The sequence below is a fragment of the Tursiops truncatus genome, chromosome 6 (assembly GCF_011762595.2).
Source record: "Tursiops truncatus isolate mTurTru1 chromosome 6, mTurTru1.mat.Y, whole genome shotgun sequence".
In the NCBI taxonomy this organism is placed as follows: domain Eukaryota; kingdom Metazoa; phylum Chordata; class Mammalia; order Artiodactyla; family Delphinidae; genus Tursiops; species Tursiops truncatus.
Genome location: NC_047039.1, coordinates 109,259,327 through 109,286,549, shown reverse-complemented (window position 1 = coordinate 109,286,549; position 27,223 = coordinate 109,259,327). Strand labels below are relative to the sequence as shown.

Genomic DNA, 27,223 nt, shown 5'->3' with positions numbered 1-27,223 from the left:
GCCTGGCCTGGGAGCCGAGTGTGGGACTCAGGGGCCGTGAGGGTGGCCGCGTGCAGGCCGCAGCTCGGGCTCAGCTGTTCCCTGCCGGGGACCGTGAGGGACTCTGGGAGCGGCCCTCTGCTGGGGCCTGTTTCCACCTCTGTAAATCGAGCGATCAGAGGACATGGCGTCCAAGTCCTTTCCTAAGAGTCTGAAGCCATCTGTCAACTAAAATCTATTATTTAGGCCAACAGAGTCCCCAAGGGAAAAGGCCTGGCAGGAGGGAAAAGCAGCCACCCCCGGGCACCTGCAGACAGAGGGTAAGGGAGGGAAGGGGCAGAGCCAGATGGCTTCTGTCCTGCTGCAGTGAGAAGGCCTGGCCAGGGTGAGGACGGCGATCCCGGCACTCGGTGGGGAGGGGCGGGGCAGGGGGGCGCCCAGGATCTGTGCCTGCCCGGCAGGTTTTTGGTGTTACCCCTTCAGGCACGTGCCCTCTGGGCAGGCGCCCTCCGCCTCCTGGGACGCTCCCAGCAGGTCAGCAGCCCCAGGCCCCTCCTGGTGTGGGGCGTGGCGGGCACGTGCCATCTGACTCACTCACCGTTGTCCTTGCCCTTGACGAAGGCCTCCCACTCCCGGAACCACTGCATGCTGATGCAGTAGATGACACTGGGCGACTCCTCGGCCTGGAACGCCTTGTTCAGCTGGGTGGGGCGGGGCCGAGGGGAAGGTTGGCGTGAATATCCAACACCCCACTGGTCAGTCCCCACCCCGGACTCTTACCAAACACTAGATACGCAGAGAAAGTTTCGAACGCCCAGACAAGTTCAAAGAAAAGAAACATCTCCCACGATCCCACCACTCAGATGACTGCTGCTAGCATTTGGGTGAATCTCTTGTTAATAACTTTTCAAAAAGCCGCTTGACATCAGACGGTAGATGTTGTTCCCCCACCACTTAATAGAACGTGTCCCCTGCTCACTCCTCACCGGTCTGATGTCTCACATATAATGACCACAAAGCAGGGTATCTAACAGCCCAACCCTGGACTGTTGAACGATGGAGGGTCCCCGAGTCCCCCTGCTTTGAGCAGCACGAGGGGCCTCAGTCCTCACACACCTCCGTGTCCCCCGCAGAAGTCCCCTTCCTTAAAATGGGATCATGCTGGGTCCTGCCTTGCGACTTGCTTTTTTCACTTAATGCACCTTTCCGTGTCAGTTTGTAGAGCCCAGTGGTTCCCAAAGGGAGGCAGGGGAGGGGACTCTGCCCCCAGGGGGCACCCGCCCGTGTCTGGAGGTACTTTTTGTTGTCACGGGCATCGAGTGGGTAGAGGTCAGGGATGCTGCTGAACACCTGCAACCCGCACAATAAAGAACCGTGCGGCCCCTAACGGCAGCACTTGTTCCTCTACCAGCTGCTTGGCAGCCTCCCGGCAGAGGGACCTGAACTCGCTAAACCCACCCCCCTTCCGCCGGTGAAAATCTTCAATGTCAGGCCAGGCCTCTGGCCACCCTGGTCTCCCACAGAACAGGTCTTCCAAACAGAGCCTGACTGCACTCAGCTCCCCCGGCTCAGGGGCCCGGCTCTCCCGCGCCCCACCCCCTTCCCCAGGCACCTTGATGAAGGTGTCGATCTCAATCCGCCTGCGCTTGGCCAGCGCCTCGATCTCCACCTGGCAGATGGAGCACACGTACAGATGGTTCACGGCAGGGCCGCCCCCAAACCTGCACCAGGGCGGGAGGTGCAGAGAGAGAGGGAGTCATGAACCCTGAGGGGAGGCCCTATGGGGAAGGCAGCAGAGAACCTGCTGGAGAGCGAGGCTTCCTGATGCCGCCCTGGCCCAGCCACTGGGCCCCTGGGCACCCTGTGCGCGGCCTGTTTACTTGTCTCATCTTCCCCACTCGACTGGCACGGCTACCTGCGCACCCGAGAGCCCACAGCACCCAGGAGAGCGCCCGCCACAGGGCAGGCACCTCACAAATACGTGCCTAACGGCCGAAGGACAGCTGAATGCTTTCGCTTCCTCTCCTGGCCACTGGGCAGGAGCCATGGCGGCCAAAGCCCGCCTGGCCTGACTCTAAGGACGACATCAAAGGGTGGCTGCACATCCTTCTGCGGGGGGGATCCCCCCACAGGACCTGGGGATGCCGCTCCCTGTGGGGTTCTGACCCACCCACCAACCGCAGGGCACGGGCCGTGCCTGAGCTGTGAGTGGGTGAAGCAAAGCCAGTCCAGCGAGTCTCCCCGGCCTCTCCTTCCCCGCCCGTCTGACCACCCCCTCGGCCGTGGCACAGCTGGCCTCCCGGATCCAGAGTGACCCGAGCCCGGCCAGGGGCTCTCCCCTCAACGACAGAGTCACACACTCTGGGTCTTGACGGACTTGAACCTGGAAGGCCCCAGGCAGCACACGCCCCCGGGCCCCTGAGCCAGGCACGGGGTTGAGGAGACACCGGCCCGGCTGCCCCACGACTGTCTGCGAGAGGGGCCAATACCACACTTTGGCTTGACCAGTTTTCCGTGCCCTGTGACTGGGAGGGTCCGGCTGGATGCCCCCAAAGGCGGGCATCTTTTTCGATGCAGACAAGGCTGCCAGGGGCGCCCCACAACTGCTTGCGTGCTGTCGTGCTCTCCTGCTGCCTGAGTGAGCGCGGCGTGGGGTCACTGAGGCATGCCCGCGCCTGCCCCCGCTCCCGCCCAGCTGAGTGCCCGGCCTGCACGGCAGAGGCTGGCCGCGGCCACCGGTACCTGTTGTAGAGGTGCTCCCAGACGTTCTGGGGCAGGATCACCACCAGGTCGTCGATGTAGTGGTATTTGTTGGGCGGGATGCCTGCGGAGGAAGGCACAGGATGGAGAGCAGGGCTCGGCCCACCCGCCCCGCGGCCCACCCGCCCCGCGGCCCATCGCAGAGAAGGTGACCTCACCTCCGTGGGAGCAGAGGAAGGTATGGTTGGTGATGGGCCCCGGCTCGGCGAAGGTGTTGAACTTGTTGAGCCATTCCCGGGACACGTAGAACCGCAGCAGGCTGGGCTCCCGCATGGCGGCCAGGGACACCACCTGCTGCCGCTCCCGCACGGCCTCCTCGCTGCTCTTCCTGGGGTGGCGGCGGGGTGGGGTCAGATCAGGAGCCGCAGCCACGCCCCATGCAGGAAAGCCCCGCCTCCCGGACCCCGCAGCATCTCTCCACCGCCCCTGCCGGAGTTGCGGCCGCCATCACCTCCCACCGGGACCACCGGAGAAAACCCAACTCGACTACTTGGGTTTCCAGCTTTCCCACCAGCAGCCAGCGGGCTCTTTCTTAAAAACCCAAATCCTCACTCCTCCCTGGCCTAAAGCCCTCGCAGGCGCCACCACCCCGACATGCACCGGCTGAAGTCCTCGGGCGCAGGCGCAGTCCCTCAGCCCCCCACGCGCTGCCCGGGCCCCACCTGTAGAAGAGCACGTAGGCCTCGGCGTTCTGCACCACTGTCTCGTGCACCTCGGTGACGTACTGGTCGTCGAACTCATACCACTGCCCGTTGATCACGTTCTGGCAGTAGGCGATGTAGTGGCCACCTGCGGCGGGAGAGGCAGGGGTGACAAACGCCCTAGGGCCGCGGTGGGGCCAGGGTGGGGCCAGGTGGCTGGACTCACTGCCTGCCGTGCCGTGGTGGCAGATGACGGAGAGGAGGTCATAGGTGGTGATCTGGGACGTGCACTCCTTGGCGAGGAAGGGGCGCAAGTCAAGTCCCTCCAGGGGGAAGGAGACGTGGCTGCTGATTTTGAACGAGTACATCACCTCGTGTCGAAAGCGCTTCAGGTGAATGCACAGGATCTGGGGGGAAGGAGGGGAGGCGCCAGTCACCCCGGGGCTGGCCAGGGCCCTGGGACCACTGGCAACCTGACGGGGGCCTCGGAGCAGGGCTCTGGGGCACCCACTAGTCCGCTGTTTGATCCACTCAGGCCCCGTCACCCAGGGGAAAACAAGAAACGTAGTGGCTAGAGCCTTCCAGAGACCCAGGCGAACTGATGGCCCCGCCCTTGACTCCGAATACACTTAAGAACCATGCGTGGGAGCCGGGCCAGGCCAGCTTTCAGGGATAAAGGCAGATGTGACAGCAGAGCTGAGCTGCACTAACAGCACTGGCGGTCAGGATGGGCTGTTCCCGAGCACTGGGCTGGTCTGCACAGGAAGCTGTCACTGGCCCGTCGAGTTGACCACCCGAAGAACTCTGGCCACCAGTTCTGTGGGTGCCGACTTGTAAAAGGCTTCTCCACCCAGGCTCCCCAGACCTGCTCAGCCCGGCCTGGCACCCGCGGCGGGCCATGCTCCTCTCGTTGGCTCCCCAGACCTGCTCAGCCCGGCCTGGCACCCGCGGCGGGCCACGCTCCTCTCGTTGGCTCCCCAGACCTGCTCAGCCTGGCCTGGCACCCGCGTTGGGCCATGGTCCTCTCGTCGCAGCCGCAAGCCTCGGCCAAGCCCGCTTCTGCTTTGGGGTTTTGCCCACCTGTCCTTTCCCCACTCTCCTTCCGCCAGGCCGACCCCCGCCTATGTCCTCAGGCCCCACTCAGATGCCACTTCCTCGGAAAGGCCTTCCCAACAGCCCCACTGATGGTGCCCTCGGCGCCCCACACCTGCCTCCCGCCCGCACGAGACGTGCTGAGGGATGAAGGAGCCGGGCTCCAAGCTAGACACCGAGCAGCAAGCCTCCCCACCGGCCACACCCTCCCGGGGGGGCGCCCAGCCAGAGCAGCAGTCTCCATGGGCCTCCTGAGTCCGGGAGGGGGTCGGCCTCTGCCCTGCACGGCACCGCTCGGGGTGGAGAAGGCCCGGCAGGCAGAGGTGGCGGGAGGCTGCCCACTCACCTCTGGCAACCGCAGGACCTTACAGTACTTCACGCCATTGCGCAGCCTGGGAGCAGAGAGTGGGGGACGTGAGCGTCCCAGGGAGGGGGCCGGCAGGCTGGGGAGCACCCCTCCCACCCAGCTCACTCTGTGAGGTCAGGCTATCTGGGGGAGCCCGGGGGAAGGACGTGGAACACAGATGGACCACAGATGGAAACAGGAAGTCGGGGAGAAGCCTCTAGAACACACACACTTACTTTTTACACCGTTCACAGCTATACATGTTGTCACCTAGGGCAGTAAAATACAGAGACGAAGGTTAGCAAGGATGGAAAATGGGGGAGAACGGCACATAGTGACTTAGGCTTTAGAAGTAAAACCACAACATGCTGACTACAAGAGACTCACTTTAGCTTCAAGGACACACAGAGGCTGAAAGTGAAGGGATGGAAAAATATATTCCACGCAGTGGTGACCAAAAGAGAGCAGGAGTGGCTGTACTTACATCAGATAAAGTACACTGTCAGCCAAGATCAGTTACAAGAGACAAAGAGGGTCCCCTACAGTGATAAAGGGATCAATTCATCAAGAGGATGTAACCATTGTGAATATACAGGCAGCCGACATTGGAGCACCTGAATAATTAAAGCGCAACTGAAGGGAGAAATGAACAGCAATACAGTAATAGTGGGAAACTTCAATAGTCCACCCTCAATACTGGATAGATCATCCAGACAGAAAATTAACAAGGGAACAGCAGACCTGAATAACACCGTGGCCCCAATGAACCTAACAGACATGAACAGAACATTCCATCCAACAGCACCAAAATACACGTTCTTCAGAAGTGCACACACACATTCTCCAGAACAGATGGTATGTTGGCCCACCAAGCAAGCCTTAACAAATTTAAGAAGACTGAAATCATATCTCATATCTTTTCCAAACACAGTGGTATGAAACTAGAAACCAATAACACGAGGAAACCTAAAAAATTCACAAATATGTGGAAGTTAAACAACACATTCCTGAACAACTGTTGGGTCAAAGAAGGAATCAAAAGGAAATCAAAGTATCCTGAGACAAAACTGAAAATACAACACACTAGCACCTATGGGATACAGCAAAAGCAGTTCTAAGAGGGAATTTTATAGCAATAAATGCCTACATCTAGAAAAAAGAAAGCTCTCAAACAATCTGATTTTACACCTCAAGGAATCAGAAGAAGAACAAACTAAATCCAAAGTTAACAGGAGGAAGGAGATAATAAAGATTAGAGCAGAAATAAAACAGACTAGAAAGACCACAGGGAAAAAAGATCAATGAAACTAAGAGTTGTTTTTTTGGAAAGAGAAAAAAAATTAACAAATCTTTAGCTAGATTAACCAAGAAAAAAAGAGGACTCAAACAAAATTATAAGTGAAAGAAGAGACATACAACAGACACTACATAAGTATAAAGGATCAAAGGACACTCCCATGACCAATATACACCAACACAACAAATTGGATAACCTAGAAGAAACGGATAAATACTTAGAAACATACAACCTACCCAGACTGAATTATGAAGAAATGGAAAATCTGAAAACACCAATGACTAAGGAGATTGAAGCAGTAATAAAAAAACCTCCTAACAAAGAGAAGCCCAGGACCAGATGGTTTCACCAGTGAATTCTCCCAAACATTTAAAGAAGAATTAACAATTCTTCTCAAACTCTTCCAAAAAATTGAAGAGGAAGGAGGACTCCCAAACTCATTTTATACTGATGGCAAAGCCAGATAAGGACACTACAAGAAAAGGAAACTACAGGCCAATATCCCTGATGAATATAGACGGGAAAATTCTCAACAAATACTAGCAAACTGGGCTTCCCTGGTGGCGCAGTGGTTGGGAGTCCACCTGCCGATGCAGGGGACGCAGGTTCGTGCCCCAGTCCGGGAAGATCCCACATGCCGTGGAGCGGCTGGGCCCGCGAGCCATGGCCACTGAGCCTGCGCGTCCAGAGCCTGTGCTCCGCAACGGGAGAGACCACAACAGTGAGAGGCCCGCGTACCGCCAAAAAAAAAAAAAAAAAAAAAAATACTAGCAAACTGACTTCAACAGCATATTAAAAGGATCATACACCATGATCAAGTGGAATTTATCTCTGGGTTGTAAGGATGGTTTATCATATGCAAATCAATGAACATGATACACTACATTAATAGAATGAAGGATAAAAATCATATGATCCTCTCAATAGATACAGAAAAAGCATCTGACAAATTTCAATTACCCTTTCATGATAAAAGGTCTCAACAAACTGGGTGCAGAAGGAATGCAGTCAACATCATCAAGGCCATATATGATAAACCCATAGCTAATATCATACTCAACAGTGAAAAGATAAAAGCTTTTCCTCTAAAATCAGGAACGAGGCAAAGATGCCCAATCTCACCACTTCTATTGAACACAGTACTGGAAGTCAGAGAAAGGCAAGAAAAAGAAGTAAAAGGCATCCAAATAGGAAAAGAGGAAGTAAAACTGTCTGTTTGTAGATGACACGATCTTTTACATAAAAAACCTTAAGACGCCACAAAACCTGTTAGAACTGACAAACTAATTCGGTAAAGTTGCAAGACACAAAATCAGCATACGAAAATCAGCTGCATTTCTATACACTCATGATCAAATGTCTGAAGGAGAAATAAACAATCCCATTTACAAAAGCATCAGAAACAATAGAACATATAGGAGTAAACTTAACCAAGGAAGTGAAAGATTTGTACACTGAAAACTACGAGACGTTGATGAAAGAAATTGCAGGTGGATGTGAGATAGTAGAAAGTATACATAGTGGCCCCCCGGGGCTCCTGGCGCAGAGCTCTTAAAGTCCTTGCAATTTCCCAAGTGATAAGAGCACTGGGAGCATCTTTTGTTCTAATATTTGGTCTTTGACCAGGGTTTCTAATACAGAGCTCCTAAATCCCTTACAATTTCCTGAGTGATGGCAGGGTCTTTTGTTCTGACGAGGCGACTCTGGGTGGGCTTCTGGATTGGGGCTGGCCACCCGGAAGACCAAGGCATAACTGGAAGTTTGGAATTTTCAGCACCACCTGGCATTCTTCAGAGAGGGGAGAGGGGCTAGAGATGGAGCTAATAATTGATCATACCTACATGAAGAAGCCTCCATTAAATACCAACAGTATGGGCTTTGGAAAGCTTCTGGGCTGGTGAACATGGGGAAGTTGGGGAGAGGGTCATGCCCAGAGCAAATGAAAGCTCCAGGCCCCTTCCCACATGCCTTGCCCAATGCGCCCCTTCCATCTGGCTCTTCCTGAGTTATATCCTTTTATCGTAAACCAGTCACCTAGTAACAAAATGTTTCTCTGAGTTCTGCGAGCCGAGCCGCTCTAGCTGCTCTAATGGAAGCCAAGGAGGGGGCCGCTGGAACCTCCCGTCTATAGCCAGCCAGTCAGAAGCCCAGGTGACAACCTGCACTGGTGTCTGAAGTTGGGGAGGGGGAGGTCTTGTAGGACTGAGTCCTTAACCTGTGGGATCTGACGCTATCTCCAGGTAGATAGTGTCGGAATCCAGTGAAACTGTAGGATCCCTGGCTGGTGTTGCATAATTGCTTGGCGTGGGAAAACCACCAGACACCTGGTGTCCAAAGCGCTGTGTGGTAGTAGTGTGAGAGTAGAGGAGAGACACACAGGAGGAAGACTGAGTTGTTCCCACACAATGACACAAATAAAGAGATAGCCTGTGGTCATGGAGCAGAAGAAATATTGTTAAAATGTCCATCTTACCCAAAGTCATCTATAGATTCAAAGCAATCCAATGATGTTTTCATAGATATAGAAAAAAAAAATCCTGAAATTCATATGTAACTACAGAAGATCCCAAATAACCAAAACAATCTTGAGAAAGAAGAACAAAGCTGGAGGCATCACATTTCCTGATTTCAAACTCTCCTACAAAACTACAGTTATCAGAAGAGTATGGTACTGGGACTTCCCTGGCGGTCCAGTAGTTAAGACTCTGCCCTCCCACTGCAGGGGACACAGGTTTGATTCCTGGTCGGGGAAATAAGATCCTGCATGCGGTATGACCAAATTAAAAACAAAACAAAACAGTATGGTACTGGCATAAAAACAGACACATAGAAAAATGAACAGAATTGAGAGACCAGAGATAAACCCATGCATATATGGTCCACTAATATTTGGCAAGGGAGCCAAGAATCCTCAATAGGGAAAAGATAATCTTTTCAATAAACAGTGTTGGGAAAACTGGATGTTCACATGCAAAAGAATGAAATTTTACCCCTATCGCACATCACTCACAAATATCGACTTGAAATCAGTTAAAGACTTAAATGTAAGACCTGACACCATAACACTTAGAAGAAAACATAGGGAAAAACTCCTTGACATTGGTCTTGGCAATGATTCTTTGGATATGACACCAAAAGCACAAGCAACAAAAGCAAAATTAAACAAGTGGGACTACAGCAAACTAAAAAGCTTCTGCACAGCAAAAGAAACAACAAAATGAGGAGGCAACCTACAGCATGGTAGGAAATAGTTTAGAAACCATATATCAGATTAGGGGTTAACATCCAAAATATATAAAGAATTCATACAAGCCAATAGCAAAACACAAATAGTACAATTTAAAAATGGGCCGAGAATCTAAATAGGTATTTCTCCAAAGAAGATGTACAGATGGCCAACAGGTACATGAAAAGATGCTCAACATCGCTAATCATCAAGGAAATGCAAATCAAAACCACAGTGAGACACCACCTCACACCTGTCAGAATAGCTATTGTCAAAAAGAAAGAGATTTTTAAAAAATTATTTATTTGTTTGTTTATTTATTTTTGGCTGTGCCACGTGGCTTGTGGGATCTTAGTTCCCCTACCAGGCACTGAACCCGGGCCCTTGGCAGTGAAAGCGCGGAGTCCTAACACCGGACCGCCAGGGAATTCCCAGAAAGAGATTTTTTTTTTTTTTTTCAGAAAGAGATATTTTTAAAAGACAAGAGAGTACAAGTTGGTAAAGATGTAGAGAAAAGGGAACCCTTGTGCACTATTAGTGGGAATGTAAATTGGTACAGCTATCAAGGAAAACAGTATGGCGGTTCCTCAAAAAATTAAAAATAGATCGATCATATAATCCAGCAATGCCACTTCTGGGTATATAAACAAAGGAAATGAAATCACTGTCTTGCAGAGATATCTGTGCATCCATGGTTCATCACAGCATTATTCACAAGAACCAAAAGGTGGGAGCAACCCAAGTGTCCATTGACAGATGATGAATAAACAAAATGTGGCCCATTTACACAATGGAATATTATTCAGCCTTAAAAAAGGAAGGAGGGACTTCCCCTGGTGGTGCAGTGGTTGGGAATCTGCCTGCCAATGCAGGCCACACGGGTTCGATCACTGGTCCGGAAAGATCCCACATGCCGTGGAGCAACTAAGCCTGTGTGCCACAACTACTGAGCCCGCACGCCACAACTACTGAAGCCCACGTGCCTAAAGCCCGTGCTCCGCCACAAGAGAAGCCACCGCAATGAGAAGCCCGCGCACCGCAACAAAGAGTAGCCCCCGCTCGCCGCAACTAGAGAAAGGCTGTGCATAGCAACCAAGCCCCAACGCAGCCAAAAATAAATAAATAAATTTATTAAAAAAAAAAAAAAAGTAAGGAAATCCTACACTTGCTACAACATGGATGAGCCTTGAGGACATTACGCTAATAGACGTAGACTAGTCACAAAAGGACAATCACCGTATGATTTGACTTAGATGAGGAACCTAGAATAGTCAAATTCATAGCGACAGAAAGTAGGATGGTGGGTGCCCGGGGGTGGGTGGAAGGGGGAATAGGGAGTTGCTATTTAAGGGATAGTTTCAGTTCTGCAAGATGAGAACGTTCTGGAGATTGGTTGCACAACAATATGAATATAGTTAATACTACTGAAATGAACACTTAAAAATGGTTATGATGGTTCATTTTATGTTATGTATATCTTACCACAATTAAAAATTAAACAAAAAGAGTTTTCCCAAAGGTTAGTGCGATGCCAATCACTGAACAGAAAAACAGGAAAAGGACAGGAATGGGAAATTTTAAAATAAGAAGTACAGCCAATACACTTAAAAAAAAAAGTTCAAGCTCATCAATAATCAAGGAAATGCAAAGTTAAAGACTGTTCTCCTTTTTGTCCACCGAGCAGGTAAAGGAAGGAGAACAGGTGAACCCCTAAGAGCTACAGGCGGCGGGGCTGCGAGAGTGTGCAGTCCCAGGCCCAGCCTGGCAGGCAGGGGTGGGGCTCTGACAGTGAGCCCCAGAAACCCTGCACTGTGTGCTGACCCAGCCAGCCGGGCCCACTCACCCTTCAGCTCATCAGCGGCGAAGAAGGCGGCGAGGCAGTCTTCCAGGGTGACCACCGGACCCCAAAACCAGCTGGGGGTACAGGATACCACGAACCTACAGAGACAGAAAGGGGTTGGCGGGGGTGCTGCTGGGGCCTCGGCGAGAGTAAGACGTGGGGGCCTTTGGGCTGGGGTCCGTTTGGGCCCAGACGGGCAGCTTGGCCCCAGTGGGTGGAATGGGCGGAAGTCTGGAGCCGGAAGCCTGGGACCGCCAGCCAGCAGCTCCGTGTCCTTGGGAGGGCGACATCACTTCCCCCTGAGTCTCGCCTTCCTTATCTGTGAAGGGGCCCCAACCACGCTGGCCTGTCTTCTGGGCAGAGTACAGGTTCTTGACATCAGGCAGGTAAAGCCGGCCTTGGGGCACACAGTGGGGACTCCGGAAGGCCACCACGGCGCTCCCCACAGGGCCAGGCCTGCACTCCAGCCGCCGCCCCCCTTTCCGGCTGCCACTTGGTCACACTCTCCATCGTCACCTGCCTTCTGATCCAGAGGCCCACCCGAACCAGGCCACCCCAGGACGGCTGAGGAGCACTCCCACCCCACTTGGCAAACCCCTGAGCCCCCTTCAGCCTCAAGCTCCCTTCCGAACTCCAGCCTCAGCCCTGCAAAAGCTTGTACTGTGCTGTTAAAGGTCTGTCGCCTGTCAGCCTGCGAGTTCCAGAAAGGCCAGGCCTGGGTGGTCTTGTGTCTCCAGCGGGCGGGAAGGTGGCGTACCGTCGGATATACTCCACGATAAAGGCCAGCCAGCCCTGGGCGGTGGAGCTGTCCCCACAGGAACCCGGCTTGGCTGGCACATTCTGGTAGATGGCCGAGTGGAGCTTGGCCAGGTCCTCCTTGCCAGGAATGGGCAGCGACAGGTCCTGGAATGTCTCCACCGTGGTGGACACCTGTGGGTCGAAGGTCAGCCTGGGTCTCCACTTCCCAGGGTTCCGCCCTGCCCAGACCAACCAGAGTTTGCACCCAAACACCAGCCACCAGAGGGCAGGCGTGGGGCAGAGAGCCTGCTCCCGAGCCCGGGACACGGGAGGCCCACAGCCGGGGCCCAGCCCCAGAGAAAGGCAGGGGGCAGCAGGCAGAGAACCAGCGCCCAACCCCCAAGCTGCGTGAGGGCCCCGGTGCGTCCCTCCCCTCCCCCAGGGCGCCCACCCGGTCACAGGTGAGACACTGCACGAGGCTGAGGATGGAGCCGTCGAAGATGTCTGAGATGACGCTGCGGTAGCGCTGCTCCTTCCGCCGCCGGCTGCCGGAGCTCAGTACCTGGGCTGGGGGCACAGCACAGGGCTAGGCCCAGCCCCCACGGGCCTGTCTGGGGCAAGGGGTGGGTGCTAGGACTTGGGAGTCAAATCTGTATGAGTCATGTGACCGGCTGTCTCTTCACCTCCCGGTGCCTCACTCAGCGTCTGTGGGATGGGGCCCCACTCGTGTCCCAGCCGTGTTAGAGGGTTCAGAGACACTGCGTGAGGAGTGCGGCAGCCCAGCCCCTGGTAAAGAGCGCTCCAAACCCAAAACCGGTAGCCAGGGGTGCGGCTTCCACCCCAGCCCCGACTCCACGCGGGGATGCCCTGCCCACCTTCCCTGCCCGCCCGCTCCCCCGAACCTTTCTTGAGCACGTAGGACGGCCCCATCCTCACGGGGCTCGCACGAGGAGGGCTGCTGGCCAGCTTGGCGTGGCCCTCGTGGAGGTGGACAGGGCTGCAGGGGCGAGAGGCGCTGCGCATGTGGGCCTCGTTGTCCGGCTCTGGGGGCAAAGGGGGGACCGTGCTGGGGCAGGGCAGCCGAGCCAGCCCCGGGCCTGGTCAGGAAGACCTGCCAGCGCCTCCTAAGGGGACTGAGGCCTGAACCCACCACACCTCCTCTGTCCTGGGCCCACCCCAGCCCCCCAGCCCCACGCAGAACGTGCTGTCCACACCCTTCCCGTTCCCAGCGGAGGGCTCAGGCGGGCTCTGAGTCCAAGTGAGTCTGGACACATCATTTAGACGATTTCTCACCGGTAAGTCGGGTCTCATGGGAGAGCCCCCCAGGGTGGGGCAGAGCTGAGCAGGCTGTGGGTGCTCTGCCCCCCAGCAGGAGCTGGACAAACGGGGCCGCGATGCCCCGAGGAGCTTGGCTGGTACCTGGTGTCCGGCAGGGGCTGGTGGACCGCGGTGACGGCGGCTGCGTGTCCGTGGGCTGCTGGTTCAGGGCGGCCATGGCAGTGTCCACGTCGGCGTCCTCGTCCACCTGCTCCGAGTTGGTGCGCTGCTGGCCCCACGAGAACTTGCGGTCCTTCATGCGCTCCTTCTCAGAGATGGCGCGGCCCGCCTCGTCCGCGACCAGCAGCTCCGTCTCAGCCTGGGGGCCGCCCCCGCCGCGCCCCTGCCCGTCGCCCTCACCGCGGTCGCTGCTGGAGTCGCAGGACAGGAACTCGTCCTCTGATGGGCTCCGGTCGCCCTCCCGCTTCTCATCCGTGTCGCTCGAGTCTGAGTCCCGAGCCTCGGTCAGCGCTGCCGCCGCGGCCACCACGGGCTCCTTGAGCTCCTCGTGCAGCTGGTCCATCAGGCAGCGCAGGAACTCTTGGGTGTCCTGGAACCAGGGGCGGCGTCGACACGGATGCTGGGGGGCCCATACGGGCACCCTTCACAGTGGCCTCCTCAACATGACTGTCCTAAGCCCCCTCCTACTGAGGAGGACGCTGAGCCTCGAGAGGCTGGCCGACCCCTCCCAGGCCTCACGCTGTGAAGCGGCAGAGCAGAGGTGGTGAGCCAGGTCCACCTGACCCAGCTCCTGCTCTCCATCACCTGCAGCCCTGCTCCCAACTCAGCACGGGAGAGAGTGGACATATTGCGTTCAGCCATTAAAGTCGCCTTGCTCCCTAAAGGAGGGGACAGTGATGGTGGGCAGGGAGCCCGAGTAGGACAAAGGTGACACTGTGAGTGCGTCTGCAGGTGAGCGCTCCGCTGAGTTCCACAGGGAGGGAGCAATGCCACCCAGCAGGCCAGGCTGCCTGCATCCTTGACCTGCCTCTGGTTCTCTCTGCCCTTCCAGTCCTTCACCAGCCCCCGTGCCCACGCCTTCCCCTGCCATTGTGACTGGTGCAGGAGAACAGGCTTCCCGCAGGCCTGGGCATGACTCAGACTAAGGTGCATCTTCGGGTTGGCCGGGTCTCAAATCCCAGCAGTGACGCTGTTATTCTGACTACACTGTGACTACGTCATAACCCGGAGGAGGCCAGGGCAGCAAGGCCTCTGGCCCAGCCTGCCCACTGGCCCAGCCGTGAGCAGTGCACACAGGAGGTGCTTTAAAAGGTCAGAAGATGATGGTGGCCGGCCTCTGACAGCTTGGGACACTTGGTGCTGTGTGGGGCCACTGGGTTCAAAGTCCAGTCCTGTCCCTCACGGTACCTGCCCTGGATGTCAGAAGCAGCTCCCGAGCCCAACTCCTGCCCAGCGAGGTGGGGACCACACAGTGGCCAGACCCAGCCAAGCACCCAAAGCCTCAGGTCACCGATATGGAGAGAAGGGCCTCGTTTTCTCAGTTCTAGCAGAGGGAGGAGAGGGCTCTGGTTGGATTCCATCGAGCATCAGGGAGGGGGCAGGAGACGTGCGTCCTGTGTGTCAGGGACACTGAAAGGTCCTTTTAAGAAACAGGCCCTCAATACGTCATCTACTTTTCTTTCTGCTTCTTCCTTTTAACAAAAGTACCCTGTGTTCATTGCTAAAATCTCAAGCCATGTGGAAGCATGACAGCATCCTCTGGCCATTAAGAGAGGCCTACAGCTACCTGTATGTTTCAGACTCAGACACGTCCCCTGTGCTACGTCCAAGATCCACAGAAAGGGATGCTTTGGGGTCAAGTGGATGTTGGGCAGCAGCCGAGCAGCCCTGCTCCCCGGTGTCCTCACCGAGAGCCTGAGGGCCAGCAGGGGTCCTTGTACAGGGAGGGCAGCCGAGCAGCCCTGCTCTCCGGTGTCCTCACCGAGAGCCTGAGGGCCAGCAGGGGTCCTTGTACAGGGAGGGCAGCCGAGCAGCCCTCCTCCCTGGTGTCCTCACCGAGAGCCTGAGGGCCAGCAGGGGTCCTTGTACAGGGAGGGCAGCGCTGCGGTGAGGGACGGCTCAGGTAAGCCTAAATCCCGTCCCTGCCGCTGTGCGCTGTGTGACCTGAGCCACTTGTAGAACCTCTCTGAGCCTCAGCTCCTTACCTATAAGGTGAAGGTGATGACGGGGCCCACTTCATGAGAGCTCTGTGAGTAGAAACAGGGCTGACCTTATGTGGCAGGTAGTGACCACTTAATAAATGGTGCATGGTGGATTCTGATCACCGTGGGTATTATCACCCCCCAGAAAGGGCGGTGTGGAGGCAACGCTGGGCTTCTCAGGCAGAGGCCAAGTGTTCAACCAACTGAGGGTGTGAGCAGAGAAAGGCCCAGCAGCCCTCACCCTGGGGAGAGTGGGGGCCGAAGGAGGGGGGCCAAGGGCATCCCTCAGTGACCGCTGCTCTGTTCCTGGGCCCCCCACGCAGGCAACAGCATCGGCAGTGCAAACAGGTTCAGGCCAGCAGCGAAACCCCACTCTGGGGCAGGACTTGGACCACTTGACCGTCCGCCTGGGGCAGGGGGAGGCGTGTGGCTGCATTCTGCTTCATCTTGGGCCCATGATTTTACGGCATAGAAAGATATCACTGGGTTCAGAGGGGTTCTCTAGATTTACAAAAACTTGTCATCAAGATGTTTACTTTAATAAAAGTGCAATTCTGCCTGCGACTTGGGGAACAAGAGGCCACGTGCCGATTTGGGTGAGTGCTGAGGTGCCACACGCCTGGAGATAAGGCTGTCCGAGGTCAACTTTCCCCTCTGCCACGTACCAGCTGTGTAACTGGCACGTGGTAAGTGGGTGAGGACTTGGCCGCTGAGCCTCAGCCTCCCCGTCTGTTGAGTGGGGAGAACACCAGGTTGCCGGGAGGCCCCCACGTCCCCACACAGGTGAAGGGCTCAGGCAGCAGGTCTGATCCAGGAGCCCTGCCTGGCAAAGCAGAGCTGCTGCTGCCGATTTCCACACTGGTCTTGGCTTCAAAGCCAGGCCTGGTAAGTTACAGCCCTGGGTGTGTCCCCCGGGGGGCCGGACGGCCTACCTGCTGGGCATAGCCTCGGAACATCGGGTTGACCAACTTGATCCCATGGGACAGGCTGGTGGGAACCACGTAGCTGGGGCTGTAGGAAGACCAGACCCGTTAGTACAGGTGGCCTGCTCTGAGCTGCTCAAGCCCATGAGGGCAGCCAGGCAGCCAGTACAGCCAGATCAGACTCAGGGATGCGTTTACTACAACTTTGGGAGGTGCTAACCCGGCCGGCAGCCCCAGCAGGTTTGCACATCTCTAAGGTCAAGAAGGAAAACGTCAAGTCATGGTTCAGTGAGGCAGAAGGCTCCTGACTGGGAGGGCATCGTGTCCCACCAGCCCACGACAAGCTACCCTAAAACTGTTCTCATTATAAAATATTTATCGTGGTTTTCTAATTTCAAAAGTAATACATGGGGACTTCCCTGGTGGTCCAGTGGTTAAGACTGTGCGCTTCCACTGCAGGGCGCGTGGGTCTAAACCCTGGTCGGGGAACTAAGATCCCGCACGTGGCGTGGCGTGGCTAAATAAATAAATAAAAATAAATAAAAATGACAGCTGCTTTAAAAAAAAAATACATGTGCATGATTGAAAAACAGAAAATCTCAGAAAAGTACAACAAAGAATCATCAACACTAACAGCCCCACCCAGAGATAACTACCATTAAGATTTCCAGATTTTTCCATGAAAATACAGATGCATATACAAAATTACATGCAGGTAAACACTTAAATGTGGCTTCTTAAAATTGGAATTATGCTGCATCACACTGTTTAATAATCTGCTTTTACACTTAACATGTTTCTATGCACTCACAGTTTGTTTTGTTGTTGTTTTGTTTTGTTTTGGGTTTTTTTGGCCGCACCACGCAGCTTGCAGGATCTTAGTTCCCCGACCAGGGATTGAACCCGGATCACAGCAGTGAAAGTCCTAACCACTGGACTGCCAGGGAATTCCCAGCACTCACTTGAAATTAGTCCCAATTTTAACTTTTCCTGGAGAAACAGATCTAACCCAGGCTTCTGGTCTTTAAAGTCCTTTTTCACTGAGCTAAAGCCCCTGAACGTCAGTGCCAGCCACTTCTGAAATCCTTTCCTACATGTACAGATGTGGCTGAGACCTAGGAGTGGTCACCACACAACTCTGGACCTCAGCACACACGCTGCAAAATGCTGCCATCTTCAATCCGCACCAGGCTCAAATTCTAGCTCCACCTTTCACAAGACGTGCTATCTTGAGCGAGATCCTTAAATCTTCTGAACCTCAGTTCCCCAATTTGTGAAACAGAGTTGGCTATGACCTACAGCTCGAAGGGCCGATGTAAGCATTGCACAGGGTAAAACACAGCAAGTGATGGTGAGAGGCTGAAGGCACAGGAAGTGCTCTCTCAAGGGGCCGACAGAAAACCCACCCCCACACCCCTGCCCCAGGTTAGGGACTTGGTCAACTCACCGTTTCCGGTGCCAGACCTCAGAGACCAGCTTCTGGTAACTTTTGCACAGGGCTGGCTTCTTGTCTGTACGCACCAGGCCTCCACACTCCAAGAAGAACTGCGTCAGTGGGGGGCTGGGGGACGGGGCAGGGAGCCAGGTCAGAAGAGAAAAGAAGGGGAGCGTGGCATTGTTTACAAAGAGCCGGGTGGAGAAGCAAAAGCATCTTATGTGGGATGCACTGTGGCCCCTGGAGCCAGAAATGCCCGCAGAAGGCATTGAAGGACACCACCTATTGTGGGCTGAATTGTATCCCCCCAAATTCATACACTGAGGGCTTCCTGATGGCGCAGTGGTTGAGAATCCGCCTGCCAATGCAGGGGAGATGGGTTCGAGCCCTGGTGAGGGAAGATCCCACATGCCGTGGAGCAACTAAGCCCGTGCACCACAACTACCGAGCCTGCGCTCTAGAGCCCACGTGCCACAACTCCTGAAGCCCACGCGCCTAGAGCCCGTGCTCCACAACGAGAGGCCACCGCAATGAGGAGCCCGCGCACCACAACCAAGAGCGGCCCCCGCTCACCGCAACTAGAGAAAGCCCGCATGCAGCCACGAAGACCCCAAAGCAGCCAAAAATAAATAAAAAAAAAATTAAAAACAAAAAGAAATTCATACACTGAAGTCCTAACCCCCGTACCTTAGAATGTGATTGTGTTTGGAAATAGGGTCTTTCTTTAAAGACTGTTGTGTGAACGAGAGGAACCACTGCCTGTCCTCCCGTCAGCCCCTTCCTGGAAACCTTCCTGAGCCCAAAAGCATCTCCCCCACTCCCCTTTTCTTTGTTTTTGTTATCTTATTACATAAGAAATACTCATTTACTGTAGAAAAACTTAAAAATACTAAGCAAACAATAATAACTGACCTTAATCCTACTACGTGAGGATAGCTACTCTGTAGATCTGGGGGCATGTCCTTCTAGACTTTTCTATGTATGCGTATCCCCCATCCCTCCCTCCTTCTCTCTCACACGTACACACACACACACACACACACACACACACACACACACACACACACACACATTGAACCCCTGCTAGGTGGGAGACCCTGAGTGCCAGGAATAGGAGATGTCCCAGCCTCAGGGAGTGGACACCCTATCCTAGATGGAAAATAATATTTTCTCTCCAAAATGGGATTGCACCAAACAAAGGTTTATAACCTCCTTTTTCCTACTTAGCATATTCTGAACTCCTCCTCTTTTTAATAAACATTGTCCTGCACCATTTTTTCCTGAACTCACTGTAAGGCTGCCCTACAATAAATTTACGATTTTATCGACCTTTAAGTTGTTTCCAGTAAATGGCAGAATGCTGAACCTCACTGCACAGACAGCTTTCTCAACATCTCAGGGTACCTCCTTAGGATCAATTCCAACAGGAGGGATTGCTGGGTCAGAGGGCATGTGTGGCTTGGGGCACTTTCATGTGTATCCACACACAGGCTTCTGTGGGCAACATAGAACCCGGCCTGGGGGCCCCAACTCCCAGATGAGGCGCAACCTACCAATTGGACAGGGCCTGCAGGGCCGCGTTCATGTAGCAGGAGTTGCCAAGGTTCTTCATGCCCGTGAGGCCTGGGAGACCAGCGCACACAGAGGAAGGGGAAGGTGAGCATCTCGACACGGCAGGAACCCATAGAGGATGGTTCTGAGTCCCCAGGACCCACCCCGGAAACCTGCTGAGTCTGCTGACGTGGTCCCACTCCCAGCAGCTCTGGTTACCGCAGTGTACGGAACCTACGGACCCCTCCGCCGTCCACCCAGCCCAGCCCACCGTCAGCACCGAGCAGGGGCAGTGGCCTGGGTGCAGACGGGCCGGCCCGTCCAGGGATACATGGCTGTACAGGGCTGAGGGCGGTGGCTGGCGCCCCAGGGAAGCCCTCATGCCCCACAGGCCACCCCGCCCTGCCCAGGCAGCGCAGCGCGTGGGGCCGTTACCTCGCGGTTTGAGGTCATCGTCCTCCGACTCGGACTCTCCTTCGTCAGCCACAGCAATGGGGACAGCTTTCAGAGGGTGGGAGGGCGGCGCAGAGTCCTGTGTTCGAGAACCAGAGTGAGGAAAACTAGGGGGCTGAGGAGGGAGAGGGGTTGGGGTCAGGGGCCCGTGTGCCTCCCCTGCTGGGGTTCAGGGTAGGGGGAGAAGCCCAGGCCCCCAGCCTGCACTGAGCCAGCCCATCTGAGCAGAGGACGCCGTGGAAGGAGAGGGCATTGGTGGCCTTGCCCTGGGAACTCCGTGACTTGTGTTTTACTTACAATAATGAGTAGTAATAGTTTAATTTATTTATATAAATTTGGGAAAAAACAGAAACACAGAAAAAACAACAGGCAATCCAACTTTCCTGAGACAACCACTGTTGATAGTCTATCTTATTTATGTAGCGTTTTAACTGTTAATACACATACACCCTCAAAACAGGATTTGTATATACTTCTTCAGAGCCTTTTTTGTAAAAAATCATAAATATCTACCATGTCCACAAACGTATTCTATATACACTCATCAAGCACCCATTATGTGATGGTCGCTGTCCAACGTGGAGAAGACAGCACTGCACGCACACACACACACACGCAGACACGCCTGGCCTCCACACACACACACACATGCATGCACACACAAAGACACGCCTGGCCTATATACACACGCACGCAGACAACGCCTAGCCCACACACACACACACACACATGCATGCACACACAGAGACATGCCTGGTCTACACACACACAAACACGCCTGGCCTACATACACACACACATGCATGCACACACAGAGACACGCCTGGCCTACACACACACACACACACGCATGCATGCAGACATGCCTGGCCTACACACACACGCAGACACGCCTGGCCTACATACACACACACACAGACATGCCTGGCCTACACACACACACACACACACGCCTGGCCTACACACGCACACGCACACACGCACACGCGCCTGGCCTCCCGGGGCTCCAGGGCCAGCTCTCTGACTGCTCCCTGAGGCCAGCTCCAGGCTGGGCTCACCTGCCTGCCTCCTTTAAGGGCTGCTCGGCGCCCTGCGTGTGCCTTGCCTGGTTGGGGGGCGGGAGGTTTCCGGGCGTTTCCCCCAGAGAGGTGGGTGCAGGACCATCACCAGGGGCTCTCCACAGGCCAGGGAGGGTGTGCCCCGCCCCACGGCCCTGGACTCACCCGAGGCCTACAAACTCCCTGCGGGAGGGCCGCCCTCGTTCCAGGCACCTCCGTGTTGCCGGGCCCTGACACAGGGCTGGGGCTCAGCGGGCGTTCGCTGACACGAGCTCCTCAAAGCCAGCTGGCAATGCTGAGCAGGAACAGACGCCGTCGGGGACCCACCGCCCTGCCCTCCTGGGCGTCTCCTCGGCTGGCGCCCGCACCCGCTCACCTGCTCTGAGAACTTGGGTGAGGGGCCTGGCGGCTGGGCCGCCAGCCGAGGCTCCAGGAACACCTCCTTCTCACAGGCGTAGCACCACACCCGGAACGTGGTCAGGTTCACTGTCAGGTTGTGCTTTTTGGCCTAGAGGGCAAGGTGCAAAATCAGAAGGATACAGTGGCCTGATGGGTGCCCCAGGCCTGCCTCAGGGCTGCGTGAGCTCTCCGGCCTCAGGAAAAGGCCCCATCGGGTCGGAGGCCTAGAAGCTCAGGATCCGCTCCCCCCGCAGGCCAGGAGCGCCAGGGGCTGCAGCGGCATTCTCTCTTGCTTCTTCGCCGTGATTCTTCCCATTTTACACATATAACCACTGACGCCCAGAGCGGTAGATGGCGCTGGGGGCGGCGAAGCTGGGCTTTGAACTCTGGGCTGTCGGACCGCAGCGCGCATGCTCCCGGCCACCACGCTCACCTGCGCATGGATGGTGCTGTGGTCAGCAAAGGATTCTCCGCAGCCGACGTAGGAGCAGGCGACCTGGGGAGGGGGGAGGAGAGGAAAGGAGCGCGGAAGGATGGGGCGGCTAAGAGGATGCTGCCAGCACAGCGAGCCAGTGCCCGTCTCCACCCAGCAGGATCCGCAGGCACTGAGGCCCTGCCGCCCTGCAGGAACACAGGTTTGCACAGCCAGGGTCCGCGCTGGGCAGCGATGGCCACCACACAGCCGCCCCCGCCTCTGAGCGAGACGGGCAGTGTGCCCCGCTGCTGCTCTCCTGCAAGAAGGCAGGCAGGCTCGCAGCCAGATCTGGGCAAAGCTGAGGCCCGGCTGCTTGGCGCCCAGACCCTCTCCCCCTCCACTCGTCCCTTTTTCACCGAAACCCCACCTCCTGAGGGGCCAGTTATCGGGACTCACACTTTGGGTGGGGAGACTGGGCCTCACGGCCACTTTCTAACGGGGAACACTGAATCGGGCAGAGGCGGATGGGGCCCGGTGCGGACCCCATGCCCCTCAGTGTCCCCGGTGACCTGCCTCTGGCCTTGTGCTCTCCTCTCCCAAATCCACCCAGCGCCCAAGGTCCAGCTCAAGTGTCTCTCCTCTGCGGGCCTCTGCCCCAGCGATCGGCCTGCTTCTCCGTAGGAGTGCTTTGGTGTCATTTCCAGCTGTGGTCAACACTGCACAGGCTGGTGAGGACCTTTCAAGGAAACGACCTTTGGGCTGCATCATAAAGGATGTGCCAATTTCTGCATCAGGTCCGTCTCTATCTCTCTGGGGGGCCTGTGGGCTCCCAGGAGGTAAGACCACGCCTCGCACTTCTTGCTGTCCCCTGGGGGCCCAGACGGTGTCTTGCAGTGTGTTTTACACTGAGCAATAGGTCCCAAAGGAGGAGGCCAAAGCCCCGTGGGGGGTCCTAAGTCTTCTGAAAAGACAGACTTGAACTATGGTATTTCCACCCCTGTGGGCTTTTTTGTTCCTCCTTGTATTTGTTTTCAAAGAAATTTTAAGGAACAGCCATTTTCAGTATGACTATAAAATGCAATACATACTTGTAGAAAAATTGGAAAACACTACAAAGTTACAAAGAAAAATGAATTTCCCATAATTCTACCCCCCAGAGAAAACTGTCAGGTGTTGATACATCTACCGTTACTCTTTTTGGTAAGCAGTAATAATCATGACCAGATTTTCCTGGACACTGTCTACCGGCCACACACCCTGTTAAGACCATCACAGGCATCATCTCTTCAAATTCTACCGTAAGGTGGGTCTGCAAGGAGGGGGCAGTTATCAGTGTTGTGGCCTCTACTTTACAGACGGGGAAACAAAGGCCTGGGCCAGGGCTCAGAGCCAAGATGCTACAGCATCTCTCTCTCTCTCTCTCTCTCTCTCTCTCACACACACACACACACACACACACGCGCGCGCGCGCGCGCGCACACACGCACACAAGGACAGAACTTTGCCTTTAATGCTGATGGGATCATTCAGTCCAGAGTCTTCTCCAACTTGCTTTCTCCTCTTGGCATCTTTAATGGCTGCCAGCGCAGCCAGGCCGGGGGCTCACACACTCTGGGGCCCTCTTGGCTTGGGCTTGGGCACCACACCCGAGACATCCATGCCCTGTGTCCCTGCCCAAGGTTCCCAGCCGTGCCCATGGGGGACGGATGTTCCCACCCCAGAGTCTGGACCCAGCTCCCCACCCCAGACATCTGCAAGGATACTATACCTGGAGACAGGCCCACAGGTTGGGTCCGGAAACACCGCATGACTGACAGGTGCCCTGTGTGAGGTGAGGAGAGAGAGGAGGAGAAGGGTGTGAGCGGCCTGTTGGATGTGCACTGACGGACGCACCTGAAGGTCTCAGCTTAGAGGCTTTGCCTCAGAAAGGCCCTCGCTGGCCCACAGGGGCCCTTTACATTTTAATGTTTGAATTTTGCTTTATCATGTGCCTGTGCAAACATTTTCAATACAATCATTTAAAGCCTAAGTAAACTGACGCCATAATATGCTCCCTCCACACACCTTCTACTCTTCCTGCGTCGCATTTATTTATTTAAGCCTTTCCCCCCACCTCGGCTATGGGCTCCACGAAAGGATGGTCTGTTTTACCTACCCCTGCGACTTCACAGACAGCCTGGTACAAATCAGGAGATAATATATTTGTTGACCACAGAAAACACCTAGGTTTCTGGTGGTCTGGATGACAAAGCCTGCTTCTTGTCTACCAATCTCTCTCCTCCCTGCTTTAATAAAAGAATCCATGAATTCAGGCTGAGCACATGGCCAGCCAGCTGCAGACTATGTGTCCCAGCCCCCGCCGGGATCATGGGGCTCTGTTCTAGTCAACAGTAGGACAGCAAAAAGCGACATGTGCCACTTCTGAGTTTTGCATAACCCTTGCTCTTTCTCCTTTTTCCATTGGCTGGAATGCAGATGTGATGGCAGGAAGTGAAGCAACCACTTTGGACCTGGAGATGAAAGCCATGTGTTGAGAATGGCAGAGCCACTCTACCAGTGCTACCTACGTCTGGACTGTTCAGTGAGAGAAAAGTAAACTTCTATCTCATTTAAGCCACCGTATCTCAGGGTCTCTTTGTTATAATTTAAACTGTCCTAAGTAATTTTGTCTGTGCCTGTCTAGAACCGCAATTCCCAACTGAGCCTCCACAATACTCAGCGTGTCTCTGCCAGTTGTGAGATGAACTCTAAGCGCTGGTAGCAGTTACAGAGTACTTCATCAGAGTGAGAGCTGACCTCTGGTGACGGATCACAACAGTCCAAGCAACCAGCTAAGTTTTTTACACCTTGCTCATGTAATCCCCACCACAGTCTGTGCAGCAGGTCCCATCAAGATCCCCTTCATAAGATGAGAAACTGAGGCTCAGAGAGGTCATGACCCTACAGAGCAGAGTCGGAAGCGGAAGCTGAGGAGCCGCGGTCATCAAACTTCCCAGTTTCCTCCCAAGGGTGACCACGTCGACCCCCAGGCCTCCATGGGAACTTCTTCGTCTCACTAAGCCCAGATTTTGGCTGTTTGTAAAGAGCCTGAATGTGGGACTCTCACTAGGGTGGAGGTGACACAGCTCATCCCATACAACAGGGCAGAGGTTTGCAACCTGTGATTTAGGGTCTCTTGCTAAGGATGCTACGGCTGGCTAGAGATCAGTCTGCTTAGTGGACTCAAAGTCACAGCTCTTGACCTTTCCAAATCTGTCATCTCTTTTGTGATTTTCTGATTTCACAGTTCACTCCCATCTTCCCAAGTTTTTTTTTTTCATGTCAGTCATTTGAATGATAAAAGTATTGTATGTTTAACAATTTAAATGATACACATACACTGTATATAACGTGTAGTATATTATATGCAATACATATATGCTGTAATAATTTGAAGTATATCCCTCCATATCTTCTTCTTATATAAACATATATGCATAGATGGGGGGTGATTTCTAGTAAAAATAAGATCACACTCTATACAAATTTTTCGGTAACAGGCTTTTGTCACCTATTTGTGGTCATCCTTCTAGTCTGTACACAGAGACCACGTCTCATTCTTTGCAGTAAGTGCATGGTGGCACACACTGTGGGCACAGACACCACAATCTGTTCACTCATTCCCTTCTTTTTTTTTTTTTTTTTTTTTTTTTTGCGGTACACGGGCCTCTCACTGTCGTGGCCTGTCCCGTTGCGGAGCAACAGGCTCCAGACGCGCAGGCTCAGCGGCCATGGCTCACAGGCCCAGCCGCTCCGCGGCATGTGGGATCTTCCCAGACCGGGGCACGAACCCGTGTCCCCTGCATCGGCAGGCAGACTCCCAACCACTGCGCCACCAGGGAAACCCCATTCCCTTCTTGATGAATATGCAGACTGCCACCAGTATTTTCCTTTTACAAATAATGCTCAATAAATACTGCTGTATTTGTAACTGTTACTACACTTCTACTAGATAAACTCCCAGAGGTGGCATTGCACCCCTAAAGTCACAGTAATGCCTACCCCCACTACCACGCCTGGTCTACCTCCCTCCCTTTGTCAGCTCTGAGTGAGAGCAGCTTCTGCTTTGCCCATCTGAAGATGGTGTCATGTTGCTTTCTCTGGCAAAATCCTTAACCATCAGGGAAGTCAGGCATGTTTTTTCAAGAGTTTCTCAGCCATTTGCATTTCCTCCATTTTGAGCTACCTGTTCAATCCTTGTCCCTCCTGGGTATTTTGTTTTATTTTATAAATTTTATTTATTTGTTTGTTTATTATTTATTTATTTATGGCTGCGTTGGGCATGCGGGCTTCAGTAGTTGTGGCATGTGGGCTCAGCAGTTGTGGCTCGCGGGCTCTAGAGCACAGGGTCAGTAGTTGTGGCACATGGGCTTAGTTGCTCTGCGGCACGTGGGATCTTCCCGGATCAGGGCTCGAACCCGTGTCCCCTGCGTTGGCGGGCGGATTCTTAACCACTGCGCCACCAGGGAAGCCCCTTCTGCGTATTTTAAAACAATATTGGTTTCATTTTGTAGATTTCCAAAAGGCTGCCACGTCCCAGCCCAGTCTTTCCACGTTCTGCCTCCTTCTTCCCACCTCGTTTATCTCCTCCCTGCTCTCAGATTCCCTGAGAAATCGTCTCAGTTTGTCTCACTTATTCCTTTGTGCAGACTCAGGAAGAGACCCAGCATTAGACCGTGCGAATGCACCAGAGCCTCGCTCTGCCCCTCCTCCTGACCACACTGAAACCGTGCCCCTTAGGGTTAACAGAAATTGGTGATTAACAGAAATTGAACTTGTCTTACAGGAATAGCAGCTAAGGAAACAGCTCCTTAAAAAGCCCCTCTGCTTTGAGCCTGCCTTCACCGAGCAAGCTTGTCTTAATTATTCTCAAACTGCATACCCTCCAAGCTTCGTGTAGCCTATGTATCATAAGACTCCTTAACAACCCCTGTAGATAACAGCTCTAACAGCTCTGATGTATGGGTCACTATAGGAATAGGGGCTTAAGCTGTTTTTCAGAAACTTGGTGTCAGCTCTTGTCCAGTTTGAGCTGGCTTAGACTGGTTGGGACCACTGACCCTAAAACTGGGCCTACAGAGGTGTCTGGTGAATGACCTTTTGTCATCAGAGGGCCAAAAACTCCACCCTCAGATCATGCTAGGCGCCTCCATTTCTGAACACACATCCCAGGAAGAAGGATGTAACTCAGATACACCTGCGCAGAACACCGATTACCTCACCTTTCCCCACGCCTAAGACCACCCTGCTTCTTTAACCCATAAATACCCCAAGCCCCTCGCCTTTGGGGAGGTGGACCTGAGACTTGTTCTCTCGTCTCCTCGCTTGGCTGCCTTGTGAAAAAATCCTTTCTCTGCTGCAAACCTCGGTGTCTCAGTGTTTGGCTTGATGCATGCTGGGCAAACAAACTTGGTTCAGTAACAGCCAGTGAAACTACTTCGAAAGAAGCCATGGGTACTTTGAAGAATCGCGCCCTCATGTGGGCCCAGACTAAACCAGCTCAGGCCAAAAGCCACCCAGAACCTGCTGGTGCAGGGAGGCTGAACGACCAG

General features: G+C 54.3%; 1 protein-coding gene across 15 annotated transcripts in view; it reads right to left on the bottom strand.

The window, feature by feature from the left end:
• The window catches only part of USP20 (ubiquitin specific peptidase 20), a 62,383-nt gene that overhangs the window by 16,810 nt on the left and 18,350 nt on the right, over positions 1-27,223 (bottom strand). For 11 of the 15 annotated variants that reach the window (XM_073806709.1, XM_073806704.1, XM_033858829.2 and 8 more), the window contains 20 exons: positions 23,401-23,454; positions 21,651-21,713; positions 21,195-21,326; positions 19,743-19,839; positions 19,310-19,379; positions 17,769-17,882; positions 16,331-16,409; positions 13,339-13,786; positions 12,822-12,962; positions 12,371-12,486; positions 11,939-12,111; positions 11,185-11,279; positions 5,055-5,088; positions 4,819-4,864; positions 3,607-3,787; positions 3,402-3,528; positions 2,898-3,067; positions 2,722-2,803; positions 1,592-1,700; positions 578-680 (listed from right to left, as the gene is read on the bottom strand). In XM_073806709.1, coding sequence (XP_073662810.1) covers positions 578-680; positions 1,592-1,700; positions 2,722-2,803; positions 2,898-3,067; positions 3,402-3,528; positions 3,607-3,787; positions 4,819-4,864; positions 5,055-5,088; positions 11,185-11,279; positions 11,939-12,111; positions 12,371-12,486; positions 12,822-12,962; positions 13,339-13,786; positions 16,331-16,409; positions 17,769-17,882; positions 19,310-19,379; positions 19,743-19,839; positions 21,195-21,326; positions 21,651-21,713; positions 23,401-23,454 — 2,434 coding nt within the window. The other 4 variants (XM_073806710.1, XR_012332736.1, XM_073806711.1 and 1 more) reach the window with 4 other exon arrangements.